Source organism: Protopterus annectens, chromosome 17.part0 (genome assembly GCF_019279795.1).
Source record: "Protopterus annectens isolate FY-2018-M chromosome 17.part0, PAN1.0, whole genome shotgun sequence".
NCBI classification, from domain to species: Eukaryota; Metazoa; Chordata; order Ceratodontiformes; family Protopteridae; genus Protopterus; species Protopterus annectens.
This window is the reverse complement of record NC_056751.1, coordinates 668234562-668262234: the sequence shown is the minus strand read 5'-3', so window position 1 is coordinate 668262234 and position 27673 is coordinate 668234562. Positions and strand designations below refer to the sequence as shown.

The 27673-nt window shown below is 40.8% G+C and overlaps 1 protein-coding gene across 2 annotated transcripts in view; it reads left to right on the top strand.

Moving 5' to 3' along the window:
- Positions 1–3878: 3878 nt before the first annotated feature.
- Positions 3879–27673, top strand: part of ARHGAP30 (Rho GTPase activating protein 30) — a 629388-nt gene continuing 605593 nt past the window's right edge. Inside the window, exon 1 of one of the 2 annotated variants that reach the window (XM_044059639.1) lies at positions 3879–4397. In XM_044059639.1, the coding sequence (XP_043915574.1) occupies positions 4301–4397 (97 nt within the window). In that variant the 5' untranslated portion in view covers positions 3879–4300. The remainder of the gene's footprint in view (positions 4398–27673) is intronic. The other variant, XM_044059640.1, reaches the window with a different exon arrangement.

The following is a 27673-nucleotide window of genomic DNA, read 5'->3' as shown; positions in this document are numbered from 1 at the left end:
TATGGAAAGAATCATTATGGAACTTATAAACAGAGACATAGGGGACCTACAGACACTTGACCCCACCCAGTTTGGCTTTGTAAAGGGCAGATCCTGCCTTTTGAACCTGGTTGAATTTTTCGAAACAGTCACTAGAGCCATTGATGAGGGCAAAGCAGTCCATACAGCCTACCTGGACTTGGCTAAGGCCTTCGACACAATACCCCACTCAGGCATCATAGATAAGCTCAACAGCTTAAACGTAAACCCTTATGTCACTAGATGGGTTGCAAACTGGCTAAAGGACGGAACCCATAAAGTTAAAATCGCTGGAGCAATGTCAGACTCAAAGCCAGTCACAAGTGGTGTCCCACAGGGATCTGTCCTGGGGCCCCTCTTGTTCGGCATTTATTTCTCAGATGTTAAAGCAAACATGGGAGGGTTGTGGCTGACAAAGTTCGCAGATGACTGCAAACTAGGCGCCATAGTCGATACACCAGCGGACACATACATCCTACAAAAAGGCCTCACAGAAACGGACAACTGGTGCCGGAGTCACGGCCTTAAACTAAGTGCCAAAAAATGTATAGTCATCCCCTTTGGGAAAAACAAAGTACCCACAAATTATCACATAGACAGCAACCCACTGAGTATGGAAAAAGTAATCAGAGACCTAGGGACCCAAGTCGACAGCGACCTCTCATTTGACACCCATGTTGCCAAAGTGGTTAGAAAAACATTTTACCTTGCACACCTCATCATGAAGGGATTCACATCCAGATCCAAGGATGTCATTGTACCCCTATACTCCTCCCTCATCAGACCCATGATTGAGTACAATGCCACATTTGGTATGTACCTCACCCGGCATTTGCAACAGCTGGAGAGACCACAAAAGTACCTCACCAAGAGGATCAAGGGTCTCCAACATATGTCTTATTTTGCCAGACTAAAGAAACTTCAGCTCTATTCAGTAGCATACCGCCTGCTCAGAGGTGATCTCTGCCTGACGTACAAGGCCATGTCCAATCAGGATCTGATGGACATGCTCCACCTCAAAAAATCCAAATCCATCAGGACCACGAGAGCTAAAGACTTAAACCTCGGCACAAGTATGAATAGGACATGTTGGAGGGATAGATTCATAACCCAGGGGCTTCCCATGCTTTGGAACAAGATCCCAGTTCGTATTAGGCAGAGCCTCTCACTGACTCTCTTCAAGAGAAATCTTGATGAGTGGATGGGAGATCGTACGTTTACCCCAGGGGTCACATCTGTGTCACTGCTAGACAGGGGCACAGTAAACTAATTCTATTATATAAGGGGACCTTCATTGTGTCACTACTAGACAGAGGCACAGTATTCTAAATTTATTCTGTACATTTTTTGTACCATTTCATGGGGTGGCAAAAGCCACATCACTATGGCTAGGCTTACAAATGCCCCAGGGCAGATAGCCTAGTACTATACTATGAAACTATTTGAGAACTTCCCCTACTCTTTTCAGTAGGTGCCATCAGCTCCTTCACATTCACCTGCGCTACCTTAACTCAAGAAGATGGAACCTCTATTTAATGCCTCATCCAAAGGATGGCACACTCAGGAGTGCAGCACTGCAGTGTCAGTAATCACTCTACCTGCTGCTGGAATAGAACCCACAGTCTTCTGCACTACAGATGAGTGTGCGACCTGTTGCACCATTGACAGTCTATGGCACTGCTATTAACAGCTTAGTGCTGTAAGGTACTTCAAAGTCGTCTTGTTTAGGAAGTTTTCAGGTATATCTGGCTCTATAGGGACAATCTCAAGTTCACATTTTCCTTAAATGTCCCTCTACTACTGGACAGTTAAATTCTGTATACTCCATAGTAGCAATGGTCCCCTTCTGAAGAATGTAACTTTGTACTATTAGTGAGGCATTTCCATTGTAAGTCCTGGGAATGTCTGCATTGTTTGCTATCTTTATCACATTGTATTCCATAGCTGTTGAATATGTTGACAAAATAAACAAACAAGTTCAGGATATACAAAGAGAGAGAGAGACAGACAGCAAAATGCTGAACTAAATAACAAAGTCATCACTATCTTCTACATGACAATCTCAAACATCATTATATCAAGCCTCCACGAAGGCAAAGAAAAACACTTGGTACCTCCTCCCCAAAAGATCAAAAAATAACTTTGTGTTTCCTTATTAAAATGTATGTCACACAGTAAGTCAGGAGTAAATAAATTGTTTATAAAAAAATTGACTCTGCTTTGTTCAATTGATAGATGTAGCCACCTCCCTGATACACACACACACGCACATATACATGCATACGTGTATCCATGCTCACACATGCACACACACACACACACACACACACACACACACACACACACACACACATACATGCATACGTGTATCCATGCTCACACATGCACACACACACACACACACACACACACACACACACATACATATACATGCATACATGTATCACACACATACCACACACATAACACACACACACATTTAGCTCGTATTAATTTATAATTTAATAATTGATTTGCAATCAAATGCATGAATTATTATTTTTTGTATACTCTGTCACAAAAATAGTAAGAAATCAACATCAAAAAACAGAATATGTATACATTCTTACTCCTGATGTTCCTGCTGTAAAATAGACTAAATAGACTGGGACCTTTACAAGCCACTGGCATCATTATTTGCAATGCACTACTCCAGATACATTTTATTTGTATGGCTTAGTGGTTAAGGTAACAATAAGCAGATAAACTATATCACAGGTTTAAATCTTCCAACTTCTATTTGTATATTGTAAGTACTACAAGATTTTTTGAATAATTCCTATAACCATGCCAAAACCTCAAGGACATTTCAGAAACAGATACTCGTGGCCGGTAGGTATTAAAAAGACCGAATAAGACTTGAAAATGTTTCCACTTCTCACTCTTTCCTTCACAGGGTTTCATTTCCCAGAATCAATAAACACATGAGTGAATTATTTGCTGATACTAGTTAAAAATTAACATCTTAGTTCTGGTATCCTGTCTGCTATTTTCATCTCTGGTGCAGGCTAACCCATTAAATGCACTCCTTTCAGGTACCTACAAAATATTTCTGTCCTATACCTGCTTAAACTGTACATCCCCTTACAACACCACATGTGTACTTCTATCCCATCGTACTAGTGGGATATTACATTGCCCACATACTACATTCTAGGACTCCTTACCTCACTCAGTAGAGCATACTCACCTGGCAGCATTACCATATTCTGGCTCCTACACCAAATACTCCATATTCTGTTTGTTTTTCACTCTTGTCCTTCTAATATACATGCTATGTTATCCATTGCATCTTCAGTCAAGAATTGTTTTGTTATTTTATCTCCTTATGTAGGTTAAACCTGATTCTCTTTTTAATGAAGAAAGTAATCCATGCTACCAAAGTTAATGAGAAGATACCATGTATTGTCCAAAAAAGATGTGCATCCTGTATAGATTTATATCTCTGACACCTCATTCCACTGGAAAGTATAACTTAGCCATCCACCAGTACTATTGTTTGCAGTAGAAATAGTAGTTTGAGATCTCTGTGCTCTATATAGTCTTACTTCTTCTGACTGAAACTCTGGCAGAAAACGTTTTCATTCCTCTCACTCTTGTCAAAAGGGCCTATGATATGCTATGGCTTACTCTGTGTAAAATATTCTCTGTCTTCAGTTTATGTTGTAAGGCCTGTGGTTTTCTGAAGATTCAGAACACAGGAAGTGGGTTATGAGACAGCCAATCAGGGTTCCTGTCATGGCCAGGCTCTTAACAGACTAAGAGAAGATTCTCTGAAACTATATCAGGTCTCTGCCGATGCTTCAGGCACTGCCCAACCAGCTTCCGTGCATCTGCTACTTCCGCTACAAACTTTTGTTTCATTTTTTAATTCATTTTAAAGGGCTTTGTACAACGGAAAGCCTTTCTGTCCTTCATGGTTTGGAAACTTTCAAACATTTTTAGTCAGGACTAAACATATGTACAGATATGAAAAGAAAAAGTGGAAGTCATTCCAGGTAACCAGAGAGCTTAAATGATGCTGTGCTATTTTCAGAGACTTCACTAAAAGTCAACTGCAGTCTAGGGTGTGTCCATCGGAAGCAATCCTTTCAGCTTATCTGTCTTAGAAAGGTGCGTCAGATTTTCCTTGGCCTACAGTGCTCATGAGTAGCACCGTACCTTACACCATACAGGAGGACTTGTTTGTTGGTGGGATTGGTCCTACAGCCATACCAACTTCACTGTGCCATTGATTCTGGCCATGAAAGGAAGGCAGAAGGGCAAGAAGAAAGGAGGTCCAAAGGAGAGAGTGTTTGGCTGTGATCTTGATGAACATTTGCAGTACACTGGCCAAGATGGTAAGAACAACATTTCTTGATTTAATATTCCATTAAAATGGTGTAATAGCTGGAGAAAACAGGAGACAGACTGATGCTTGAAAACTGACAAATGCATTTCATTACTAGAGATGGTACTCTGAGAACAGGCATGGAGTTGCCTACACTAATCTATTATCAGTTGTAATGCCATATAAATCTGAGGGACTGGCTCTGCCAGGTGTTGAAACCCTATTTCTGGAAGGACATGTGCCGGGTGAAATGAGTGCAGTACAGGGTCCCTTACATACTAAGATGCAGTGTTTGCAGAACACTGAATATCTGTTTATTCCTTCAAGTAAACTAGCTAGTGTATATGGACCTTTTTTCAGGTAAGACATGAGTCAGAATAATTTAAACAATGCACATCATACTATACATAACGGTTTACAAGCATCAGTAGCACAATACATCCATGCAAATAAAAGGAAGGGGATCACCCATAAATGTACAACAGAGTATATGTGCATAGCTAAAATGCTAAATAGGAACATATGTTTAAGAAATATTATGTTACATGTATGCTAACTTAAACATATATATGTAAGGCACTTGTGTTATTTACCAAACAGGTATCCTATTACTGAACATCAGAAACACAAAGGAGCCCATTCTAACAAGGTGTGCATTGTAATATTTGTGGTTAACTTGTTTAAGTGGATACACTGAGGCCACTCTGTCAGAAAAATACTAATTTATTGTTAAAGTCCCTGCGCTCAGTACTACTATTGGACTGACACAGACAAGAAGCTTCAGACTTTCAAAGCCCTATCGGAGAGCATTCGCTCTTCAAGATCTCTTAATGATCTAGGCACATTAATAATAATAGCCATAACATATAAGATTAGAGATGTGAGGTTTACAGAGGCTATGTTATTCAGTTTTTAAGTGGTTCTGTCCTCCAGAAGTTTTGTAGACTACATAGAGCCAAACTGACTATTTCCTTGACTGTCAACCACACATCCCTAAAAGTAATTAGTAATTCACTGTTTTGGAACATTCTGTAAAGTTCTGAGGACAAGTGGAGTGACAGAGGTACTAAAATGGGGACCATATTCTAACTATGGAATTAGTATGACAGTACACTTGATCTGGGATAACTGTAGCATAGAGTGGTCATAGGACCAAGGACTGATGTTCTCTCTTACCCAAACTTACATATGTATTAAGGGGTCTCTTACTCACACTTTCAGATGTCCTGAGGAGTCTCTTACCCACACTTACAGATGTACTGAGGGGTAGGGAGAGATACAAGCTCAAGAAGAGAGAGATAAAGTCCTGATTTCTTACTGTAACATGGACAGTGCAACACAGGACAATCATCTCTAATGTGATAGGAACATGACTGGGGTAAGAAAATCTGCAAACTTCAGGGCAGGATATAATCCCTTGGGTCAGAGTGATATTTATACAGAAGGGTCTAGTAGTAGGGTTGTACAACTTACAGTATTAGGTAGAAATATCAATGAACTACTCCGTATCTAGGGAAGGAGTTATGTAACATAAACACACACACACGCTTAGCATTGTCGCCTCACAGCAGTACGTTTTCTGGTTCAATTCTCAGCTGAGTTGCCTTCTATGGTGAGTCTGCATGTCCTCCCTGCAGTCGCATGGGTTTTCTCCAGGTGCTCCAGTTTTCTCCCACATTCCAAAGACATGCAGTAGGTGGACTTGACACTTTAAACTGGCCATAGGTGTGAGTGTGTGTGTGTGTGTGTGTGTGTGTGTGTGTGTGTGTGTGTGTGTGTGTGTGTGTGTGTGTGTGTGTGTGTGTGTGTGTGTGTGTGTGTGTGTGTGCATGAGTGGTATGGATGGACTGCCGTGGCAGGACTAGCCACCCGGTGGTGTAAATCTTGGCTCGAGATGATTGTCGCTGTTGAAAGTGACACCCCGGCCCATGAAAATGAAAAAAAAAAAGGTTGAGGATGGATGGATGGATATATATATATATATATATATATATATATATATATATATATATATATGGGTTCCATGGAGAATATCAAGTGTGTATTTGGTCGGCAGGTGTTTAGTCGACCACATATGATCAATTAAACAGCTGATCAATAGATTGTGAGACTGAATGATTTCTAGGGTTTGGGAAAATGTACTTGCCCTGTGTTTGTGTAAACTCAGAGTTAGGATCATAGGATCACAGGAGATTACTAGGCTATCGACCTGGAGGTCATTTTAAGCCTAGCTATTTCAACCCAATGTAATACCATAGAAGTGCTAGTCAATACCCAAGATTGCATTTACTGATGACTACCCATTTCCAGGAGGGTAGTAGGAGCTATCCCTGGTAAGAATTTATGGTGCCTCATCCACTCATCCAGGTTCTTCTTGAACAGTGTCATAGAGGTGCTCTGTTTCACACAAACTGATATCATAGAATCATAGGATCATAAGAGATTGTCAGGCTAATGGTCCTGGGGGCCCTTACAATCCTAGCCAAGAGTTTATCCCCCAAAACAGAACCCTCAGTCAGCACCTGTCACCCCTGTCAATGAGGGACACATGTGGAACCCCTAGGACAAATTTGTGGTTTCCCATCCACTCATCAAGGTTGCACTTGAAGAAGGTCAGCAACGTATTCTGCTTGATGTGTATGGGAAGTCTATTCCACAGACGGGGCAGCATCTGGGAGACAAACCTGTCTTTTCAGCAGATTTTGTTAATGTCGCATATTAGATTTAGGCCTTTCGAGCAGATAATGTGTGAAGAGTTAGACTTACAGATATGGAGTATCTCTTAAGACCCAGATCACCTTTGAGCAATCTGTACGATACCAAGTAGAGTGATAGTGATTTGAGCCTGTCCACATAGGACAGGTGTTGGAGGCCATGGATTCTCTTTGTGAGGTATTTCTGTGGCCTTTCCAGCTGGTGGAGGTGTTTGGAGAGGTACATACCAAATGGAGCATTGTACTCAATTATTGGCCTAATGAGGGTGGAGTACAGAGAGGTAATAACCTCCATTTTTCTGGATGCAATCCCTTTACTTATGAGATGAACCAGGTGAAAGGTTTTTCTGATCACTGCTGCTATATGATGGTCGAATGTCACATTGTTGTCAACCTGTGTACCCAGGTCTCTCACCACTGGTTGTGTGGTTAAGGGGTTGCCATTGATGTAGTAATCAGTAGGAGCTGTGTTTTTGCCAAATGGTATCATAATGCATTTTTTTTGCATTTAACTTAAGGCCATGACTTTGGCACCAGTTATTTATTGCTGTGAGACACTCTTGTAGTATGTTAACATCATTTGAGGAGTCAAAGACAGCCCCCAACTTACAGCTGTCCACAAACGTGGTAAGCCATAGGTATTTTGTCTTTGCCTGTACCTCTGAGAAGTAGATGCCAAACAGTAGGGGTCCCAGGACAGATCCCAGGGGAACACCACTAGTGACAGTTCTGCTGTTGGAGGCACCTATTTTGACTTTGTTGGTCCTATCAGTGATCCAGTTGGCCACCCACCTGATGAGAGAGGGATTTATGCCAAGTTGTGTTAGCTTTTTGATGATGCCTGAATGGGGGATTGTGTCATAGGTTTTGGTCAAGTCAAGGTAAGCTGTATATACTGACTTTCCCTCAACCAGGGCCTTGGTGACAGTCTCAAAAAAGTCAGCCAGGTTCAACAGGCAAGATCTGCCCTTAACGAATCTGAACTGGGTGGGGTCAAGTGTTTGGAGATTGCCTATGTCCTTGTTTATGAGGTTCATAATAAAACGGTTCATGGCTTTACAGATTAAACTTGTCAAGCTAATGGGGCGATAATTTCTATGGTCAGTAGTGGCACCACCATTGTGTAAGAGGATGACAATTGCAGTTCTCCACTCTGCTGGAATGATGCCTGTACTTAGACTGTCATTGGATAGGTTGCTCAATGGTGAAGCTAGTTCATGCTGGAGATGGTGCAGAATACAGCCTGGGATATTATCAGGTCCCATGGAAGCTGTGTTATTTGCCTTGGATAGGGCCTTTAACAGTTCATCTATGGAGATGTGAGGTGTGGAACAAGTATTGGGAATGTTGAATGGGTCTTTGGGGGGACAGGGGGTGAAGTTTGTGTTGAACCTATCTGCTAGCAGGTTGGCTAAGTCAACAGGATCAGTGTAAGTGGTACCATAAAGTACTAATTCGGAATAAACCTTATCTTTGCCATGGAGGTTCCTGGTGTAACTGAAGAAGGCTTTGTGGTTTCCCTTTATTTCAGAGGCTAGTTTTGATTCATAATTGGCTTTGGAGGTTTTCACTAGTGATCTAATTTGCTTGTTGAGGCTAAGGAGGGAGTTCTTCCAATTGGGAATTTGTACCTTTTTACCCTTGGACAACAGTTTCTTCCTTTTCTTGTAGGGTCTGTTGATAGAGGATGACCACCAGACATGTTTGCATTTCCTTGAGGAGCAGGTTTCAGTTCTATTGGGTATGGCTGAGTCCATGCAGTTGTACAGGTGCTTGTATACTGCACTGGCTTACTGTTTAGCATAGTTGTCTGCATTCCCTGTAGGTGGTGATGGTGTGAAGCTAACGATACCCTCTCTTAGGAGGTTTTAGTCAGCTTTTGAGAAGTTTTTTAGCCTGGTTACTGTTGGGGGGTGGGGGTTGGGCAGGATAGAAACTCCCAATGAGACAGACTGATGATCTGATCTCACCAGAGAAGAACTTACTAAAAAAGTGGTGCCGCAGTTGCCCATGTTGGTGAGAACCAAGTCCAAAATGTTATCTCACTTGTCTACTGCATTAGAATTAATGAAGTCAAGGAATTATTGGGTGAGTGCATTAGTGCAGGAATAGCTCACCCAGTCTATGGTGGGTAATTGAAGTTATAAGGATCAGGGTTTTAAGGGGTACCTTGATGGAGTCAAGTAGGTCCAGGTAGGATGAGTGTGTGTCCTGAGTCATGGAAGGGGGTCTATAGCTAGCTATAACTTAGATGGGTGTCTTGCCGGGTCTACTTTATTTACGTGAAAGCTTAAAACAGTGAATGCATATGCATCGAACCATATGCATTGAACCGAGAAACCATCGAAACACAATAAAAACTGACCTACACAACAAACATGACATGTAACAGCTGTAGGCAGGGGGGCAAGCCCCCCCCTGCACCCCTACTTGGGGGGCTTTTCCCCCCTCCGCACCCTCTGCTACTTAAATATACCAACTCTGAGATTGCACTACATTGACGTAAACGGAAATCTTCACCTATGGAGATTTGCGTTTACAGTTTTCAATGGTTCACACTTTTGATGCATATGCATTCGCTGTTTTAAGCTTTCGCAGAAATAAAGTAGACCCGTCTTGACAACTGTCAGTTGTACCTGGAGTAGTTCTAGTACGTCAGCTTGGCAAACCAGTCTGGAGTTGTACTTGTCTTTAATGAAGATAGAGATTCCACCAACCTCCGTCTTCCCAACCTTATTTTTGGATTGGAATGTGTGGAATGAGGTATAGCCTGGTAAGGCAATGGTGCTTTCCTCAGCCTTAAACCAAGTTTCCATGACTGCACAGATGTCGGCATCTTCCAGTTTGAGGAAAGCCTCCAGTGAGTGCATTTTCAGGTTAAGACTCCTAGCATTAAGCAGCATGACCTTCAATTTGCTTTTTGACAGATCTTTTATGTTGGAAGATTTGTCTTTGGGACATTGCCTAAAAAAGGCTCAATGAGGGAGGTAAGAGCCTTGGCCAGAATCCAGAATCCCAGGGATGACAGGTGGAGACCATCTCTGGCAAAGCATCAAGGCCTGTCAACCATGGCATCCCAGGTAGATAGATACTGGATCCCCTTGGAATAACACCATAAACTAAGCCAATTGTCGAAGTCAATTATGTTTTGTTGGTATTGTGGTATCATTCTTGGTAAAGGTAGGATACTGCTTAGGGTTAGGGTCATACCTGCCTGGGACACATACTCTGAGAGAACAATCACATCTCTCTTCATATAGTCCAGAGAGGCACATCTCAAGTCATTCACACCAACATGGACAGTGGCAGAGTCACACTTGTACCTGTTGTGGAAAGACTTAAGTGCGTGCATGATGTGGTGGATTCTGTCACCTGACAGACAACTAACCGTGACCTTCTCCTTGTCGAACCTGGTAAGGGGGACATCAGTGTGTCTCACAACTGAGTCACCAATGACTAGTATGTTTGGTTTATTGTTATTATGGGCTGTGTTGGTTTATTGTTATGTCTTATGGGCTGGGTTTGTGAGACACTGGGGTAGTGTGTGATGTGTTCAGTGTTGTATGCGGAATGTTTGTGAGTGTGTTTTGGAGGTCTCTACTGTTTAGGTAAGTTTTTATTGAGGACTTCTGCATAGGTAGGTGTGTGTTGTGCTTGACTGTGTGATGTGGGTGATGTGGTGTTTGTAATGGCAATCTCCTCTTTGTCAGGAGTACTGATTCTGGTGTGACAGAACATGGATTCCAGGTTACTGATGCAGGTGCATTTCTTGCAAATAGAAGAATTATGCGCTAGGAGAAGAGGGCTGTCAGTGAACATGAGGCGGTTGCTCAACTGTCTCAGTATGCGCATGTCGACCAGGCTCGTAGGAGAAACTGATGGGAATTGTCCAGACATAGTGTTCTGAAAACTCGGACAGACTTATGGAGAGAGGGTTTTGATCAGGGTTTGTTCACAAGAGTGTAGACCACAAAAACCTTCTTAAATGTACAATAAGTGGCCTGAAGCCCAAGTGTTAAAACCAAAACTAAGAGGCTCAGAATAACAGACAAATTTAATCAAGCTACTAACAAGCAGTAATAAATGCAGCAGAATAAAAGCACTTGAACACTTAAGAGCAAGCACCAAGGCAAAATAAGGTAATAAAGTAGGAAGAACACAATTACAGTAAAAGAAGCTGAATAGCAAATGTCTTTAAGCTTTTCTCGGTTAGGGGTCACCATCGCCACAGCGAATCACCAGTCCACAGATTGATTGGCAGTGGGTTTTTTTTTTTTTACAGTGTTGAGGTGCTAGCCTGGCACCCAACCTTCACAGAAGGCAAACACGCACCAGTTCTACTTTATGTGCTCGAAAGCTGAAAAACCCGAATCCAAATAGCGTGACACATAAAGAGCGAACCGTGAATATGTCGAATGTACTAAAGCGTGAAATTTAAAACCTCGAACCATCATAGTCGGCCAACCCACCACCCGCAACACACTACCTACCCAAACACAATAAAAAAACACATACATACACTAACCATAACCCTACTTCTAACCCTAAATTAAAGCACTAAAACCCTACTGCTAACCTTATACTAAACCCCACATACACAACTATGTATGCACTATCCTTAACACCTCCCTAACCCTAAGGTCCATAACTACCACACACTTCCCCTACGGAGCTATACCCAAACAAACTAAATATTCCACACATATACACTTAACAAAACCCTACACTAAACCTTACATACATTACCTACACAAAACCTTACATACACTACCTACCTATGCACTTACCTTAACCCCTCCCTAACCCTAAGGTCCGTAACTATCGCTCACTTACCTTATGGAGCTGTACCACAGACGGGCCAACTATGCGAATTCGATATTTCCACTTTCATGGTTTTGTTCATTTGATGTATTCGCGGTTCGCTCTTTACGTGTCGCGCTATTTGGATTCGGGTTTTTCAGCTTTCAAGCACATAAAGTAGACCCACGCACACCTACTTGCATGTCTTTTAAAACTCAGTTAACCACAGGGAGGACATGCAGACTCCACAAAGAAGGAGCTCCAGCTGAGAATCAAACCGGAGAACCTCTTGCTGTGAGGCGATAACGCGAACCTCTGCACCACCACAGCCAACACTGAATAAAGTGTAAAACGTTTTTTTTGTTTTCTTGTTTTTTAGCCTGTTACAAGGATGTGGCAGTCACTGGGAGATAAAGCTGTCCCTCCAGCATGACCTATTTAAGTCACAGGCCACATTTAAATCCCTGGAATGGGTAGCCCTAGACCCATTTGATTTACAGATATGCAGCAAGTTCATTAGGTTTGGGTCTTAGATTGCTCTGTAGGCCAGGCGTATTTCTCCCCTAAGAAGTCTATATGATATGGAGTTTAGTGACAGGGACTTTAGTCGGTCTGTGTAAGGCACATGCTGGAGCCCCTTGTTCTTCTTAGTTAGAAACCTGTGAGGTCTCTGTAATTGCTATAGGTCCTTAGTATGGTACATGCCAAATGGGGAGTTATACTCAATTATGGACCGGATAAGAGCAGAGTATACAGGGGTTATAACTTCTTTTGCTCTCAGGGCAATGCCTTTACTAATCAAGTGCACTATGTGGAAAGCTTTCCTTACTATGGTAGACATGTGGTGGTCAAAGTTAAGGTCGCGGTCAACCTGTGATCCCAGGTCCCTTACCACTTCATGGGTACTTAGGGTATTGTTGTTTAGTTGATAGCATTAAGGGACATTGTTTGTGCCAAAGGAAATGATGATGCATTTCTTTGCACTCTGTTTGAGACTTTGACTAATACACCAGTCGTTGGTCTGTGTGAGACCCTCCTGGAGTATACGGACATCATTTGGGGATTCAGTGAATTCACCTAGTTGCAGTTGTCTGCAACCTTGGTCAGCCACAACCCCTTAGTTTTGACCTGAACGTCTGAGAAGTATATACCAAACAGTAGGGGGCCCAGCACTGACCCCTATGGCTCCCCCTGGTAACAAGTCTGCTGGTTGATGTGGAGCCACCCACTTTGATTGTGTGGGTCTGGTTTGTAAGCCAGTTAGCAATCTATCTTACAATGAAGGGGTTTACATTCAGTTTGCTAAGTTTATTGGTAATGCGTAAATGTGGGACTGTGTCGAAAGCCTTTGCCAAGTCAAGGTATGCTGTGTGCACAGATTTGCCCTCATCAATGGTCTTGGTCACACTTTCAAAGAAATCCAGCAGATTTAGCATGCAGGATCTGCTCTTGATGAAGCTGAATTGGGCAGGATCCAGGGTTTGGAGGTCACCTTCAGGTATGTCTTTATTTATGAGGTCCATAATGATACGTTCCATGGCCTTATAGATGAGGCCGGTCAGGTTTATAGGTCTGTAATTCCCCAGGTCTGTTGCTAGGTCACCTTTGTGGAGGTGAATAACTGTAGCTGCTCTCCAGTCCACAGGAACAAAGTCTATGGTTAGGCTATGACTGAAAATGGTACTTAGTGGTGATGCTAGTTCATATTTTAGCCTGTTTAGAAGAAAGCCTGGGATGCCATCTGGTCCCATAGAGGCTGTTTTTTTGCCTAGCATATATAATTAGCAGGACATATGGGGGTGAAGGGCATTGCCCCATCAAAAAACAATGTTTTCATTTGTTTGTTTTCTTTTTAAGTTTTAAATTTTGCATGTGCTAAGTCTGTTTTTCAGTGCACGCATATTAGCATGTTGAAGCATCAGAGTTTTCTATGTTTTTATGTTGACATTTTGCCCATTGTTATTAGGTATATTCAGTCTTTCTTACTACACCTATATATATATATATATATATATAGAGAGAGAGAGAGAGGGAGGGAGGGAGGGAGGGAGAGAGAGAGAGAGAGAGAGAGAGAGAGAGAGAGAGAGAGAGACACAGAGAGAGAGAGAGAGAGAGAGAGGGAGAGAGAGATTGATAAATGTAAAATCCCTGACTGCTTTCAGACTGTGACATAAAAAACATCTTGCAGTAAATGTGCCTTATAGAAATCAGGCATTGGCTTGCAGGATGTAACCTGTTTGCATTTCATACCTCAACTACTGCAATATTTTGCAAGCATTGTGTGACATCATCAAATAGCATTTTATGTATCACATACTGCAAAATATCTCATCTTTGTCAGAGAATGGTGAGAATGTTGCATTTATCACACCCTGCTGGTCTACATATCACATACTTTGATGTTAAAAAACTGTGGACTGTGTCACAGCATGCTGTACTATGCATTGTCCATTGTAATCTCAGAGACATAATTCTAACATGTCGCATGTCTAATGCAGATATCACATCTTCAGATGTCAGTAAATTTGCTCTACAGATTATACCGTGTCATGAGATGGAAGAGTATTCCATGTATCATACCTTGTTCAACCCATTTACTATGTCATGAGAGGGAGCAATGTGTCATATACCACACCTTGTTCTACATGTTGTCATGAGAGGGAGGAGTATGTCATGTGTCACTCCTTGTTCTACATGTTGTACTATGTCATGAGAGGGAAGAGTGTGTCATGTATCACTCCTTGTTCTACATGTTGTACTATGTCATGAGAGGGAATAGTATGTCATGTATCACTCCTTGTTCTACATGTTGCACTATGTCATGAGAGGGAGGAGTATGTCATGTTTCACTCCTTGTTCTACATTTTGCACTATGTCATGAGAGGGAGGAGTATGTCATGTATCACTTCTTGTTCTACATATGGCACTATATCATGAGAGGTAGCAGTATGCCATGTATCACACCTTGTTTGACACATTTACTATATCATGAAAGGGAGGAATATGCCATGTATAATTCTTTGTTCTACACTATGCGCTATGTCATGAGAGGGAGGAGTATGCCATGTATCACACATTGTTTTACCTTCTGCACTATGTCATGAGAGGGAGGTGTATGCTAAGTATCACATGTTGTTCTACAAGCTGAAACATGTCATGAGAGGGAGGATTATGCTATGTATCACTCCTTGTTCTATATGTTGCACTATGTCATGAAAGGGAAGCAAATGCCATTTATCACACTTTGTTTGACAAATTTACTATGTCATGAGAGGGAGGTATATTCCAAGTATCACACCTTGTTCTACACTTTCCACTATGTCATGTGAGGGAGGAGTATGCTATGTATCACACCTTGTTCTACATGTTGCACTATGTTACGAGATGGAGGCATATTCCATGTATCACTCCTTGCCATTTTATGTTGTACACTTTGTGATATTATGAAACATATTCTATATCCTACATCTTGCTGTTATAAAAGTCAAACATTCATGGTGAGTTTTTCTGTGCAATACAACTTGCCTGCTTGCTGTTCCTTACATATCAGGAGGAAGTGTTTCCTGTGTAATACACCTTACTGTTCTATGATGTCAGAGAGATTATTTTATTTCACTCACCTTGTTGATCTACACATCACTTATACAATATCAGGTGAGGCTTTCAATATAATTCTTTGCTATTTTACATGTCATATACACTGATATCAGGGGGTGTTGTCTGTGTACCAGGAATTGTACCTATGTACAGCATACTTTGCAATGCCAGATGAGGTTTCATACATATCACAGATTGTTCTTGTACATACTGTGCTTTGTGATATCAGTGGCAAGTGTTCCACAAACTGGTCCTTGCTGTTCTATATGTCATATTTGGCAAAGCTGTATTGGTGGTGAGAGACTGTTTTCTTTATTATATCTTAGTGTGCTGGTTTTCCAAGCATCGCATTTTGTAATCACAACCAGTGTACTTTGACCATAATTCCTTGATGTATTTCACATCACAACCTGAGATTTTAAGGAGTTTTATGGATCATACCTTGTTTGATTTATCACACTTTGTAATGTTTGCTAAAGGTATGTTACATTTTGCACTTTGCTGTTCTGCATATCACAGTTTGTGACCTCAGGTAGCTTTTAACACAACATACCTTGAATTTACACATATTTAGTATTGTGATGTTAGGTAGAGGTGTCTGGTCAATGTATTATTCCCTGTAATTTCAGAGCAGGGAATCTGTCATACTTACCACATCTTTACTGTTCTGCTCAGCATACATCAGAATGTCTGTTGATGATGTATTAAAAACAGAGAGGGAGAAAACATTCTGATGTTTTACTCATTATGTAATGTAATATTATCTGGCTATAGTCCATGTGACATTATGTGCAGTCAGACACAGGAATTATTCTTTGTGTCAGACCTGGCAGTGGCATGTCAGGTAGATGTGTTCTCTTATCCGATGCCTGGTGCCAAGCCCCACTTGCACCTTTGAGGGAAGTTGGATATGCTTAAAATGGCTCACAGTGGCAGTTATACAAGCACCTACCTATAGTCAGATGGATATGTTTTATATATAAACTTATAATGTCAGCTGTTGTTGGAGTTGGGTTATACATATAACACCTTATACTGAAATGCATAAGTAAGGCCACATATTTCATATATCATAAGCTGCTGTGCAGAATATCACATCTCATGCAGTCTGTTGATGGAACTTTTATATTGTGTTTTTAGGAGATGGTGTTGCATTGATCATGTCATGTACCATCATCATGATCTGTTGCATGTCTTAAGTATTATACTAATAGAAAGTCTATACAAATAGTCTGGTATATATTGTATACTATGAAATGTGTGTGGTGTGTGTGTGTGTGTGTGTGTGTGTGTGTGTGTGTGTGTGTGTGTGTGTGTGTGTGTGTGTGTGTGTGTGTGTGTGTGTGTGTGTGTGTGTGTGCGCCTGTGTGTGTGTGTGTGTCACTGTGTGTGTGTGATTGTGTGTGTGTGTATGTGTCTGTGTGTTTGTGTGTGTGTGTGTGTGTGTGTGTGTGTGTGTGTGTGTGTGTGTGTGTGTGTGTGTCTGTATATGTGTGTGTGTCTGTATATGTGTCTGTATATGTGTGTGTGTGTGTGTGTGTGTGTGTGTGTGTGTGTGTGTGTGCACATTCCATGATAGCTTGGCATCCTATCCAGGATTAGTTTCTCCGTCTTGTGTTCATTGAGTGCTATGATAGGTTCCAAATCCCCCCCAAAAACTAAACTGAATAAAATTGGCAAGTGTAATTAATGAATGCGATGTTCTACCCATCACATCAAGGGATCAATTTTCATATTATGTTACAAGTCTGAAACGACAGCCTGTATCACTGTAAGATCCCTCACACTTCTTCCAAAGAAAATGCTAAAAGTGTATGCCCAGTTTTAGAATAAAGAATGAAGTCTGTGAAATTACTGTGGATTGATACTTTCATCTTGATTACTATGCTGGGGAAAAAAGTTTATAGCTCAAAAAGACAAAGCATTTCAGGGAAAAAATCACCACTTCTCTGTGGAGAGGGTGGCAGTGACTCCAACACAGTATTCTTCCAGATTTGGATTTGAATCTTCGGTGACAGCTAATATTCTTTCGCTTTCCTGATTCTAACAGTGCCTTACCATAGGGCTGTTTCGGTATTTCCATGTGAGTGTATTTTGACTGTAATCACCATGTTGGGGGTGTCCTAGCTGAAATGGCAAAGCTCTTTAGGAAAAAAATCAACACCTATCTGTCCTGAAGTATTTAGTTTGAGTCCCAAATAAGGTCTAGCATTATCCCTTTAGTTATACAATTTTAACAGTGCCAAAAAAGAGGGCTTCCCGTGTGTACATATGTATGTCCCTGTGTGTGTGTGTGTGTGTGTGTGTGTGTGTGTGTGTGTGTGTGTGTGTGTGTGTGTGTGTGTGTGTGTGTGTGTATAGATGTGTGTGTGTGTGTGTGTGTGTGTGTGTGTGTGTGTGTGTGTGTGTGTGTGTGTGTGTGTGTGTGTGTGTGTTTTCCATGTGTATGATGCATGTGGATGATCATATTTTACCCTCAGGTGGACCTGGATTTGTGTGTCACATGCACAGCATCTGACTGGGATGATGCATCTTTTGCCAAGTGAGTGTGCCACTGTGCATGTTACACATTGTATCTACAGGTAGAGCTAGTCTGCTGTACTTCAAGCTTCATAGTAATAGCTTGGGATATGATACCTACAACATGGTTTGTTTTCTGATGGTTTGCAGAAGCACAGATAATTATTTTTGCATAGAGACAAGCACCCCTACACCCCCCAATGTAACTGTAAAAATATCTCTTTTTCCTGGCTTTATTTGTTGTCATGGCTGCTACAAAGTAATTTCCCATATAGCAGGCTGTCTCCTGGTTAGTACAAAATACAACACTGATGGGTCCTTTTCAGTCTCAGTCTCAACATGAAGGTATGTACCTGATCTCAGAGAACAGCTATCATAGTGCCACTTCACAAGCATGGCTCTGCCATAGAGTCTGGTAAAAATTGCCCTACTAGTGTCAATGGCATCACCTATAAAACTGCAGAACTTAGCTTGGTCAACTTCATAACATTGAAATTTGTGACTTGCAAGCACTTAGCTCTGATTAGTTCTACTTGATGAAAGGTAGCTCCTTTCTCCATAAATGGGGGTAACAGATGTGAAACACAAAGTCCATTCTGGCCATACTATCTGGACCTTGCTAAAGCCTTCCATATAATTCTCCATGCTTGCATTATCAGCAGATTCATTAGTCTAATCACAAATGTGTGTGCCACCCTTTGGGTTGTAAATTGTCTCTCCAGTTGAAAGCAGTAATTGTTGATGATTTCTTCTCATCAAAAAGGTCTGTCACTGGTGGTGTCTCTCAGGGATCTGTCTTAGGCCTCCTTTTTGGCATTAACTTTTCTGATGAAAGCAGACATCAAAGGTCTAAGGCTGTTGATGACTGTAAACAAAGTGCTATTATTGACTCCCCACCCCCAACCACAGACAGTCATATCCTCCAAAAAAGGCTTATCAAAACCAACACTTGGTATACCAACAATGCCTTTAAGCTCATTTCCAAAAATGTAGTGTAATTGCCTTTTGGAAACAAGTATATCCTGATGATCGCACATAAGCATGTCCCTGCTTAAGTCTGATACAGTCATTAGAGGCCTAGACACATTCTTTGACAATTAGCTATCGTTCAGTCATCACATATCAATTATTGATAGGCAATCCTTATACCGTGCTCATTTAATTACCAAATAAATATCTATGATGTCCAAGAAAGTCATAAAATTCTACTCTATTCTTCCTTAAACTGGAAATCATAGAATATGACACACCAGTTGGAATGTGCTTCTCAAACACCTTGCAGAGCTGAAAAGATCACAACAGTGTGTAACCAAACAAAATCAAATGCCTAAGTTCCATTAGTTACTCAGACAGACTGAAAATGTTCTCATTTTCTTTGTGTTTTATTAGCTCCTAGCTGGCGATCTTCTTTGCCTTCTAGGTTATAAAATATCTTGTCCTACCAGACTTCCTCCACTTCAGAAATACTAATAACAAAAAGAAAAACGCACACTCCAAAGACCTCAGCCCTCATTACAGCATAAACCAGACCTCTAGGAGAGACCGTTTCCTCATCCAAGAACTCATTCTGTTACAGTATATGTAAAACAATGTAATGTACTTTTCTCCTTCAAGTTTTACCTTGATGACTGGATAGTAACCCCCCAAATTTATCTCTGGGGTAAACAGTATGATTTTCAATGAGTGTGATGGCAAAACCAACCGCTGAACTCTCTGGGTTGAATGGTTAGGCTGCAAATGGTCATCTAGACTGTCTGCAAAGTAAGACCCTATGAATCCCCCCCCCCAACTCTCCAGTTCCCCAGGATGGCTGGAGCATTGCTGATGAGGTTTGCCATGCAGAGTTGAAGGACAGAGTTAGAGAGGGTATAAGATACAGGTGTGCCATGAACCGGACATAATATAGACTTTCATGATCAGATAATGGGCTCCTCCTCACCCACTTATTAAGGGATTGTTAAACTATCCTATCTCCCATACAATAATGAGCCACCATTACCTTCCGAGTTGCCTCCCCCTCCGATTATTCATGTGGTATTTTGCTGCCTCCAAGACTTACAGATGATCTTTTCTTCCAGCTCCAGACTTTCTGTTAATCTCATTGTTGTTCCTTCATTGTATTAAATTACAGTGCAATTCTTTTTCACTTGTTTTTTTTACCACATTTTATGATGTGTTCTTCTATTACGTAGTCAGGCAGACAGTCCCTTCCCTGTATTTTTGCTATTCCTGTCTGCCTTCTTTGCTGTATCACCATTATTGGGTTATTCTTCTTGGTAATTTATTTATTTTGATGCAGTTTTGTAGATAGTGATGTCATGACATAATATACTGGCACGTGTGGCTCATTGTCTATGTTTGCCTGTGTTCTTGTTCATGAGCATATAAAGTTGCATCTTTGTTTTATAAAGCAGCTTTTAGAAATAAAGTTATGCATACAAGGCAAATAACCTGACTACATAAAGAAATTATTCACAGTTTCATAGGTTCATAGGTAAGTACTTGGCTAGCTGTCCTTGCAGGACATTTTAAGCCTAGCCAGTTTCCCATTTTGTTTTCAAAATAACCTATCCCATTTGGTTATAGACTGGCCTTACCCACCCCATGGTCAATAATTATATATCACCCCTAGTGAGAATAACTGGGATCATATCATAGATAATTTGAGGGGACCCATGCATGGGATAAAGTATTAAGGAATTGTCTATGTCCATTAGTAGTACAGGGGGCAGTCCAGGGGTAAATTTTCTGTTTTCTATCCATAGGTCTAAGGAGCTCTTGAATAGGGACAGGAATTAACTTTGTTTTATATGGATGGTGAGTCTGTTCCACAACAGCGGTATACTCTGTGAGATAATTAAAGAAAAGTTAGAAAATCCATCCTAAAATCTTAAGATATTTTTTTTCAGATGACAGCTGCCCATATAAGTATTGTCCTGTGTAAAGCACATAGCTGGCTTTAGGCACAATGTTGAACCCTGCAGTAGCTAAGGACCCCCTCTTCCACAGAGCCCCCAACCACAGCAAGTGGCTTTATTCTGATATTTTGTTTGTCAAACCAACAAAAGCTAGTACAGAAGTCTTGTATACTTAGTAAAGTGGGTGAATAATAATAACTCTTAGAATGAAGAATCCTAATGACTGGCATTACTTCTCCTCCTTTAAAATTCAAGATAAGTCTGATTGTAGTAACAGTGCTTTCTCCAAGGTCAATGTTTATGCATCAAAGAGTACGTTCTGCGAATGGTTCTTCATCAACAATAAAATATCGAACATCCATTTTAGTGATCGTGCACATCAGCAAATTTAAATCCATCAAATAGTCATAGTTGTCCAACATCACGAACAAAAAATATATGTTATGCATATACTTCACACATGGCTGATGTACCGATGTACTACATACCATTTACTTTCCGAGGGCCAATTATGACTATTTGATGGGTTTAAATTTGCTGATGTGCACATGTTCGATGTTTTAGTGTTGATGAAGAGCTGTTCGTGGACCATACTCTTCGATGCATAAACACAGACCGCTTTCTCAAGTAGCAAGCTTCTCTGTTAAATGTTTTACCACTGACATAGTGCCCTTGACTTTGTCAAATCCTGCTGGTGAACATTTTCTTCAATAAAACTAACACTATAGCCTGCTTTTGGCACCCATGATACCTACAACTATGATGTGACAACCAATCATCCTTGACTATGTGGGGGCCCCACAGAAGCTGCTGCTGGTTAAGGAATTCTTCTTCTTCTTCTTTTGGCTTTTCCTGGTTAGGGGTTGCCACAGTGGATCACCTCTCCACTCATGATTGGCAGTAGAGTTTTATGGTGTCGAGTTGCCAGCCCAGCGCCCAACCTTCCACGGAAAGCACACACACACACACACACACACACACACACACACACACACACACACACACACACACACACACACCCACACACACACACACACACACACACACACACACACACACTCACTCCTAGGGCCAATTTAGAGTGTCCAATCCACCTACAGCATGTCTTTGGGATGTGGGAGGAAACTGGAGATCCACGCGACCACAGAGAGAACATGCAGCCTCTGCACAAAAGGCATCCAAGCAGAGGATCAAACCGGAGAACCTTTTGCTGTGAGGCGACAACGCTAACTTCTATACCACAGTGGACACCCCTTGGTTAACAAATGATGAGAAAAAAATCATTAATTTTCAAATGAAGTGCCTTACCTTAAACAGTGTTGTGCTATAACCCTGTTAGGATAAAGCCAGTAATCTCTGAATGTATGAGGTAAGCATGAGAGATTGGCTGCCCAAAGTGACCACTATCAGTGCTTGTCTGAGATTTTAGGAATAGCAGATTCTCCAGTCTTCAGGGATGGTTTCCTGTTTCAGGAAGTTTTATAAATACTGGCAGGACACCAGATACTACAACACTCAACCGATTTGGTTACGAATTCTGAGCAAAGCCAATAATAGTTGCAGAATAAAGGTTCAAGATCAGAAACACTTTTAAATATTACATTAATTCCCTTAAATTAATAGAAAAATGTGTTTTCCATTAACGTATGTTTTTGGACAATAGGAAGTATGAAACATCTGGCATTATGGACTGTCTACAACTGTGAATAATTTATCAGCAAATCGTTTTTAAGAGGGGACAGGGCAAAAACATGAAGCAAAATCAGGAAAATTCTGTGAAGTCAAAAACAGTGACAGCATGTATTACTCCTGACCACTGCTAAACAACAATCACTGATCTGGTGTGATAGTACTAGTGTCTCATGATGTATTGCTATTTGCTGAAATCAGTGCATAACTAGTATTTCTTTGGCTTATGATTGTGTGTGTGTGTGTGTGTGTGTGTGTGTGTGTGTGTGTGTGTGTGTGTGCACGCGTTGGGGAGAGACGTCTGCAGTGTAACAGTAACAAGATGGCTACAATTTCTTTCACTTTCTATCATGAACTTTATTGGCACTATTAGGCTTGTGTATGAAAGGGCATTGTTACTTCTAAGTTGGCCTTAATTATTTTCACTTGCTATCAAAAACATTGACCTTGCTTATGACAGGTGTCTATTCTATCTTTGGTAGTTTAGCAGGATGAGGCAGTGTGTGAAACCACTGCTCATTGTCACAGTGACATGGTGGATGGCATTGCCCTGTCATAGTGTTTTGTACTGGTGTGGCTTTTTCTATGTGGAGTCCGCATGCCCTCCTTGTCTGTTTGTATATCTTTCCATGTGCTCTGGTTTCCTCCAGCACCTCGAAGTAATGCAGTAGGTGAACTGACACTCCTCCAGTTTCCCTTAAGGTGAACATGCAGTGTGTGTGTGTGTGTGTGTGTGTGTGTGTGTGTGTGTGTGTGTGTGTGTGTGTGTGTGTGTGTGTGTGTGTGTGTGTGTGTGCATGCATGTGTGTGCGTGTGTGTGTGTGTGTGTGTGTGTGTGTGCTTGCATGCGTGTGTGTGTGTGTGTGTGTGTGTGTGTGTGTGTGTGTGTGTGTGTGTGTGTGTGTGTGTGTGCGTGTGTGTGCACTCACGCGTGTGAGTGTGTGTGTGTGCGTGCATGCGTGTGTGTATGCGTATGTGTAAATATTATTGATTTTTATCTGTGCATACATGGAATAATGCTAGGCATATACATAGCTCTTCTGGGTAACAGTAAAAAGATGCATTTAAGAAGTAATTATCTTTTAAAAGTAAAATGTAAAATATATCATAGAACTATCAGACATTTAGAGCTTGTAGTGGACTAGTGGTCTCCACACACCAGACTGTAGAATACTATTTTGACATGAGCTTAGAGGTGGCCGCTGCCCTCAACTGCCACAATCTTTCTAAAACCAGCCCTGATTAGTGGTATGTACAAAAATTTGCAGTAGCTTGTGTGTGGGGCTGAGGATTGTGTGATTATTACAACTTTAATTTTCCACATAATCAAACAACATAGGTGTGCACAGGAGGTCATCATATGTTGTGTTGGGGCTGGGGACAGTGTACCTATTGTTTCTTTTACTTTTCTGACAGACCTCTGAGGTGGGCAAAGAAGGGTACTATTGCTTGTGTAGTGGCACTGTACTGCCTAGGAGAAGCAAGGTGGAATATACTACTATAACCATTAGTTTTCCACTTTCCTCACACTTACATATCAGGCAAATATACAGGTGGCTGCCTTTGGGGCAGGAGTAGAGAGTGCAAAGGCATGCTATGTATAGGTATAACAGAAGTCACTTGTGGCCCTTTGTGTGAAGGCAGCTGCTCATTGTCACCTCTGCTTTCACGATAATCTTAACAGGGGAATGCACAAACAGTGACTCGTCACTTTTTTTTGGGGGGGGGGGGTAGGGAGGCAGGCAATATTCCCATATAGGATTTATGTATCTTTTCAAACACTTGTCTGTTTAGTTTATTGTCAGCTACTGCTTTATCAGCTTTGAACATTAAGCCTTTTGCACCATTTGTGCCTTCCCTGAAAATAAAAAATAAGACTGGAATTCTTTTCTTACACATTATTTTTTTTCAGACCACCACGGGATCAAAAGGTTGTGAATATGTTCTAAAATGTAGCACAGAGCATCTATAACCCTGTGGCTTCTGGGAGGCTGGTGGATCTCAGAACCCTGACTTACTTAACTTATTATTTCCTACACAGTTATTTCTATGCAGTCTTGGCCAGGTAAGGTGTGTTGAAAAGATGGAAGGAAAAGTAAACTTGAACAGCAACACTGAATTTCTTTGTTTAATCACAATTCTTGTTCAAGCCATCATTGAATGAAAAAGGTTGTGTAAATAAAAAAAAAATACACTTCAGACCATAGAGAAGGCCACGACTTTTTAAAAAAGCTGAAAAGTAAAGAAAAATATGGGAAAAAGTAAAAAAAATAATGTGCATGGTGTGGGGAACCCAAAATGGGGGAGAACAGGGGTTAGCAGTGAAGGATGTATGGGGGGGGGGTGAAACAGTATGTAGTTGGGGGGAAAGGTCATGGAATCCTTTGTCTAAGGCACCATTTAGACCTGCCCTGTACATAGAGTTGTTGTAATGTATCATCATTGCAACTAAATGCCAGTCACTGTCATTGTTCCTGTCTGAAATGGCCCAATGTAGTGTAATGTACAGGCTTTTCAAATCATAATAGTATTGTAGCCATAGTTCTGTTTACGCATTACTGCTCCTAAAACTCTGCCGAGTGTAATAAAAGGTTGTGTAGAAGTGCTAGTAGTGAAGGGTGATACTTTGATTAACGTGTGTGGGTGCCCCCAACTTGACACTTGCTAGGAGCCCCCAAAATGCTAACAACAGAATAGCTCCACCATTATAAGAAAATTAGTTTGTGCCAATTCTCTGTAAATATTCTAAAGAAGATAGTGGGTATCAAACTCTGTACTTATTTTGCCTTTCACATTGTTTTTGAGTGCTGTGGTATGATTTAGATCTTTTGTCTTACAATGACAGCTGAATTGCTGATATTGCCAGCTGAGATGCTGTTGTGAATGTTGTTGAAAGGTGCATGCTGTATTTAAAGCATTATGTTTTACACTACCTGATAATGTGCTGTTTGATATGCCTTAACCCGCACTGTTGAACGAAATTGCTGTTTGAAGCAGTAAGTCTTTATTGCCTGGTTAGCTGCTGGTCATGTGGAGGCACGTTTCTTAAAAGTGGAATACAGTACAGTTCATTTCTGTGTGTTGTGTTATTTGGCAATGCTGTTTGAAAGATTTCAGCTTGTTAAGCACATTAGTGTTATACACAGCTCATTATGTACTGTATAGTGTAATCACAGTAACTTATCTTGCCATGCAAGTTCTCAGCTGCTGGGCTTGTAGATTTATCATCAGCATTTCCAGCTGTAGCACTTTTAATGGCTTCCCAAAGTCCTATCGAAGCACCTTAACTTGCGCATCAATTAATTACTCAGATAGCATTGAACAACCATATCAGCTGCTAGATTTGTGAAGATGCAGGAGATCAGGGACGTCGTGGTCCTAAGTGGTCTAAAATGTTATTCCATAAGTCACTATGGAGGAGTCTATAATTTTATTTATTTACATTTGGTAAATGGGTAGTGTCCAACTGGGCAAAAAAAATCCCTTTTTAAGTGGAGACCCAGGGAGAAAAGCTCCCAAAGTAAAGGTTACAATATTTGCAGTCAGTTATGCAAGTGACAGTACAAAATGATTACTAAGAAGTATACATAATTACATAGTACAGTATAAATTAAAGTTAATAATAGCTGGTCAAAATCAAAGAAAAATATATCAAACAAATAAGACATAAACTATAGGGATACAGATTCAGTTCTGTTTTGGTAGCTAAGGCCCTTCAGCCCTGTGACCTTTTCAGTTAAGGACTGCTGAGGTCTTTTGAGTTTTGTGACATTTGTAGGTGCAAACACATTCTAAAGGGGGAATTCTAATTATGAGTTGGTCTGACGGGGATGATTAGAGAGAAATGCTAACTTATTCTGAGTCTAGATGAGATGTGTTTAGATAGTAGTTGGGCCAGGTTGAAGGATTTATTGTCTGATTAGTGTTATGACATGGTGGTCAAAAGACAAAGAATTGTCAATAAAGATACCAAGATCTCCGATAACCGAATCAATCTAGAGAGGGGTGCCATCTAGGCTACAGACCCTCAAAAGTTAATTTCAGCACATCTTTCAGATTTTAATTTAAGCCCATTTCATTTCCAACAGTATTTTTAAGGGCTAGAACAAGCTAGAGTGATGTGTTGTCAGAAGCTGAGTGAGTAAAAATACCTAGCTAGAAACTATCACCAAATTTAGCTAGCCATAAATTTGGGTGAACGGTTTTAAGGGTGAGCACAGAGCCCTTTGGAACATCACTTGTCATTCTTCTTACTTTCTGAGGTGACCCCAGTAACTATATGTGTACTCTCCCTGGCAACCACAGTTTGTCATGACTATAACAGCAGGAGGAATCACGTCAAAGGTTTTAATAAGATCAGGGTATACTGTGAGATCTGCATGGCTGTCATCTACAGCTTCCATGTCCCCTTCAAAAAAGTTTACTAGTTTGAACAGGCATGAACAACTCTTGACAAATATAGTTTGGTCAGGGTGCAGGGTAGTAAGATTTTCAATATCTATGTTTATAAACTCTGATATGATGTGTTGTGTGGCTTTGCAAATTAGACAAGTTATGGTAATGGATATCTAGGTGTTGGAGTGGAAGGTTGCGCTGCCTTTATGTAAGGTCATCACAAAATAGATATTGTTCTCACTTCAGAAAAATATTCAGTAAAGAGGCTTAGCCTGCAAATGTTTGAGAGGAAATCAGGTGATGTTTTGTTCATTTGTTTTTATTTATTTTGTTTTGTTTACTGGCTTTCAGTGGAGGCCTGGGTAGAAAAGCTCTAACAATTAAATAGACATTGAGTAATATACATGAACGGACATTAAGTAGTATGCATTAACAGCTACTCGTACATTTGCTATTTAGATTATATTAATATGAAATAAAGCAACTATTGTAGTATAAAAGATACTTATGCATTAACAGATGCTGAAGATTGAGTATCCGAAGAGATGTATTTGACACCAGTGATTAGGCATCCAGAAATGTCAGGGCCCAATATCTTTAGGATCAGAACAGGTACTGTCATTGTGGATTAGCCGATAGCATTGGGTACTGGT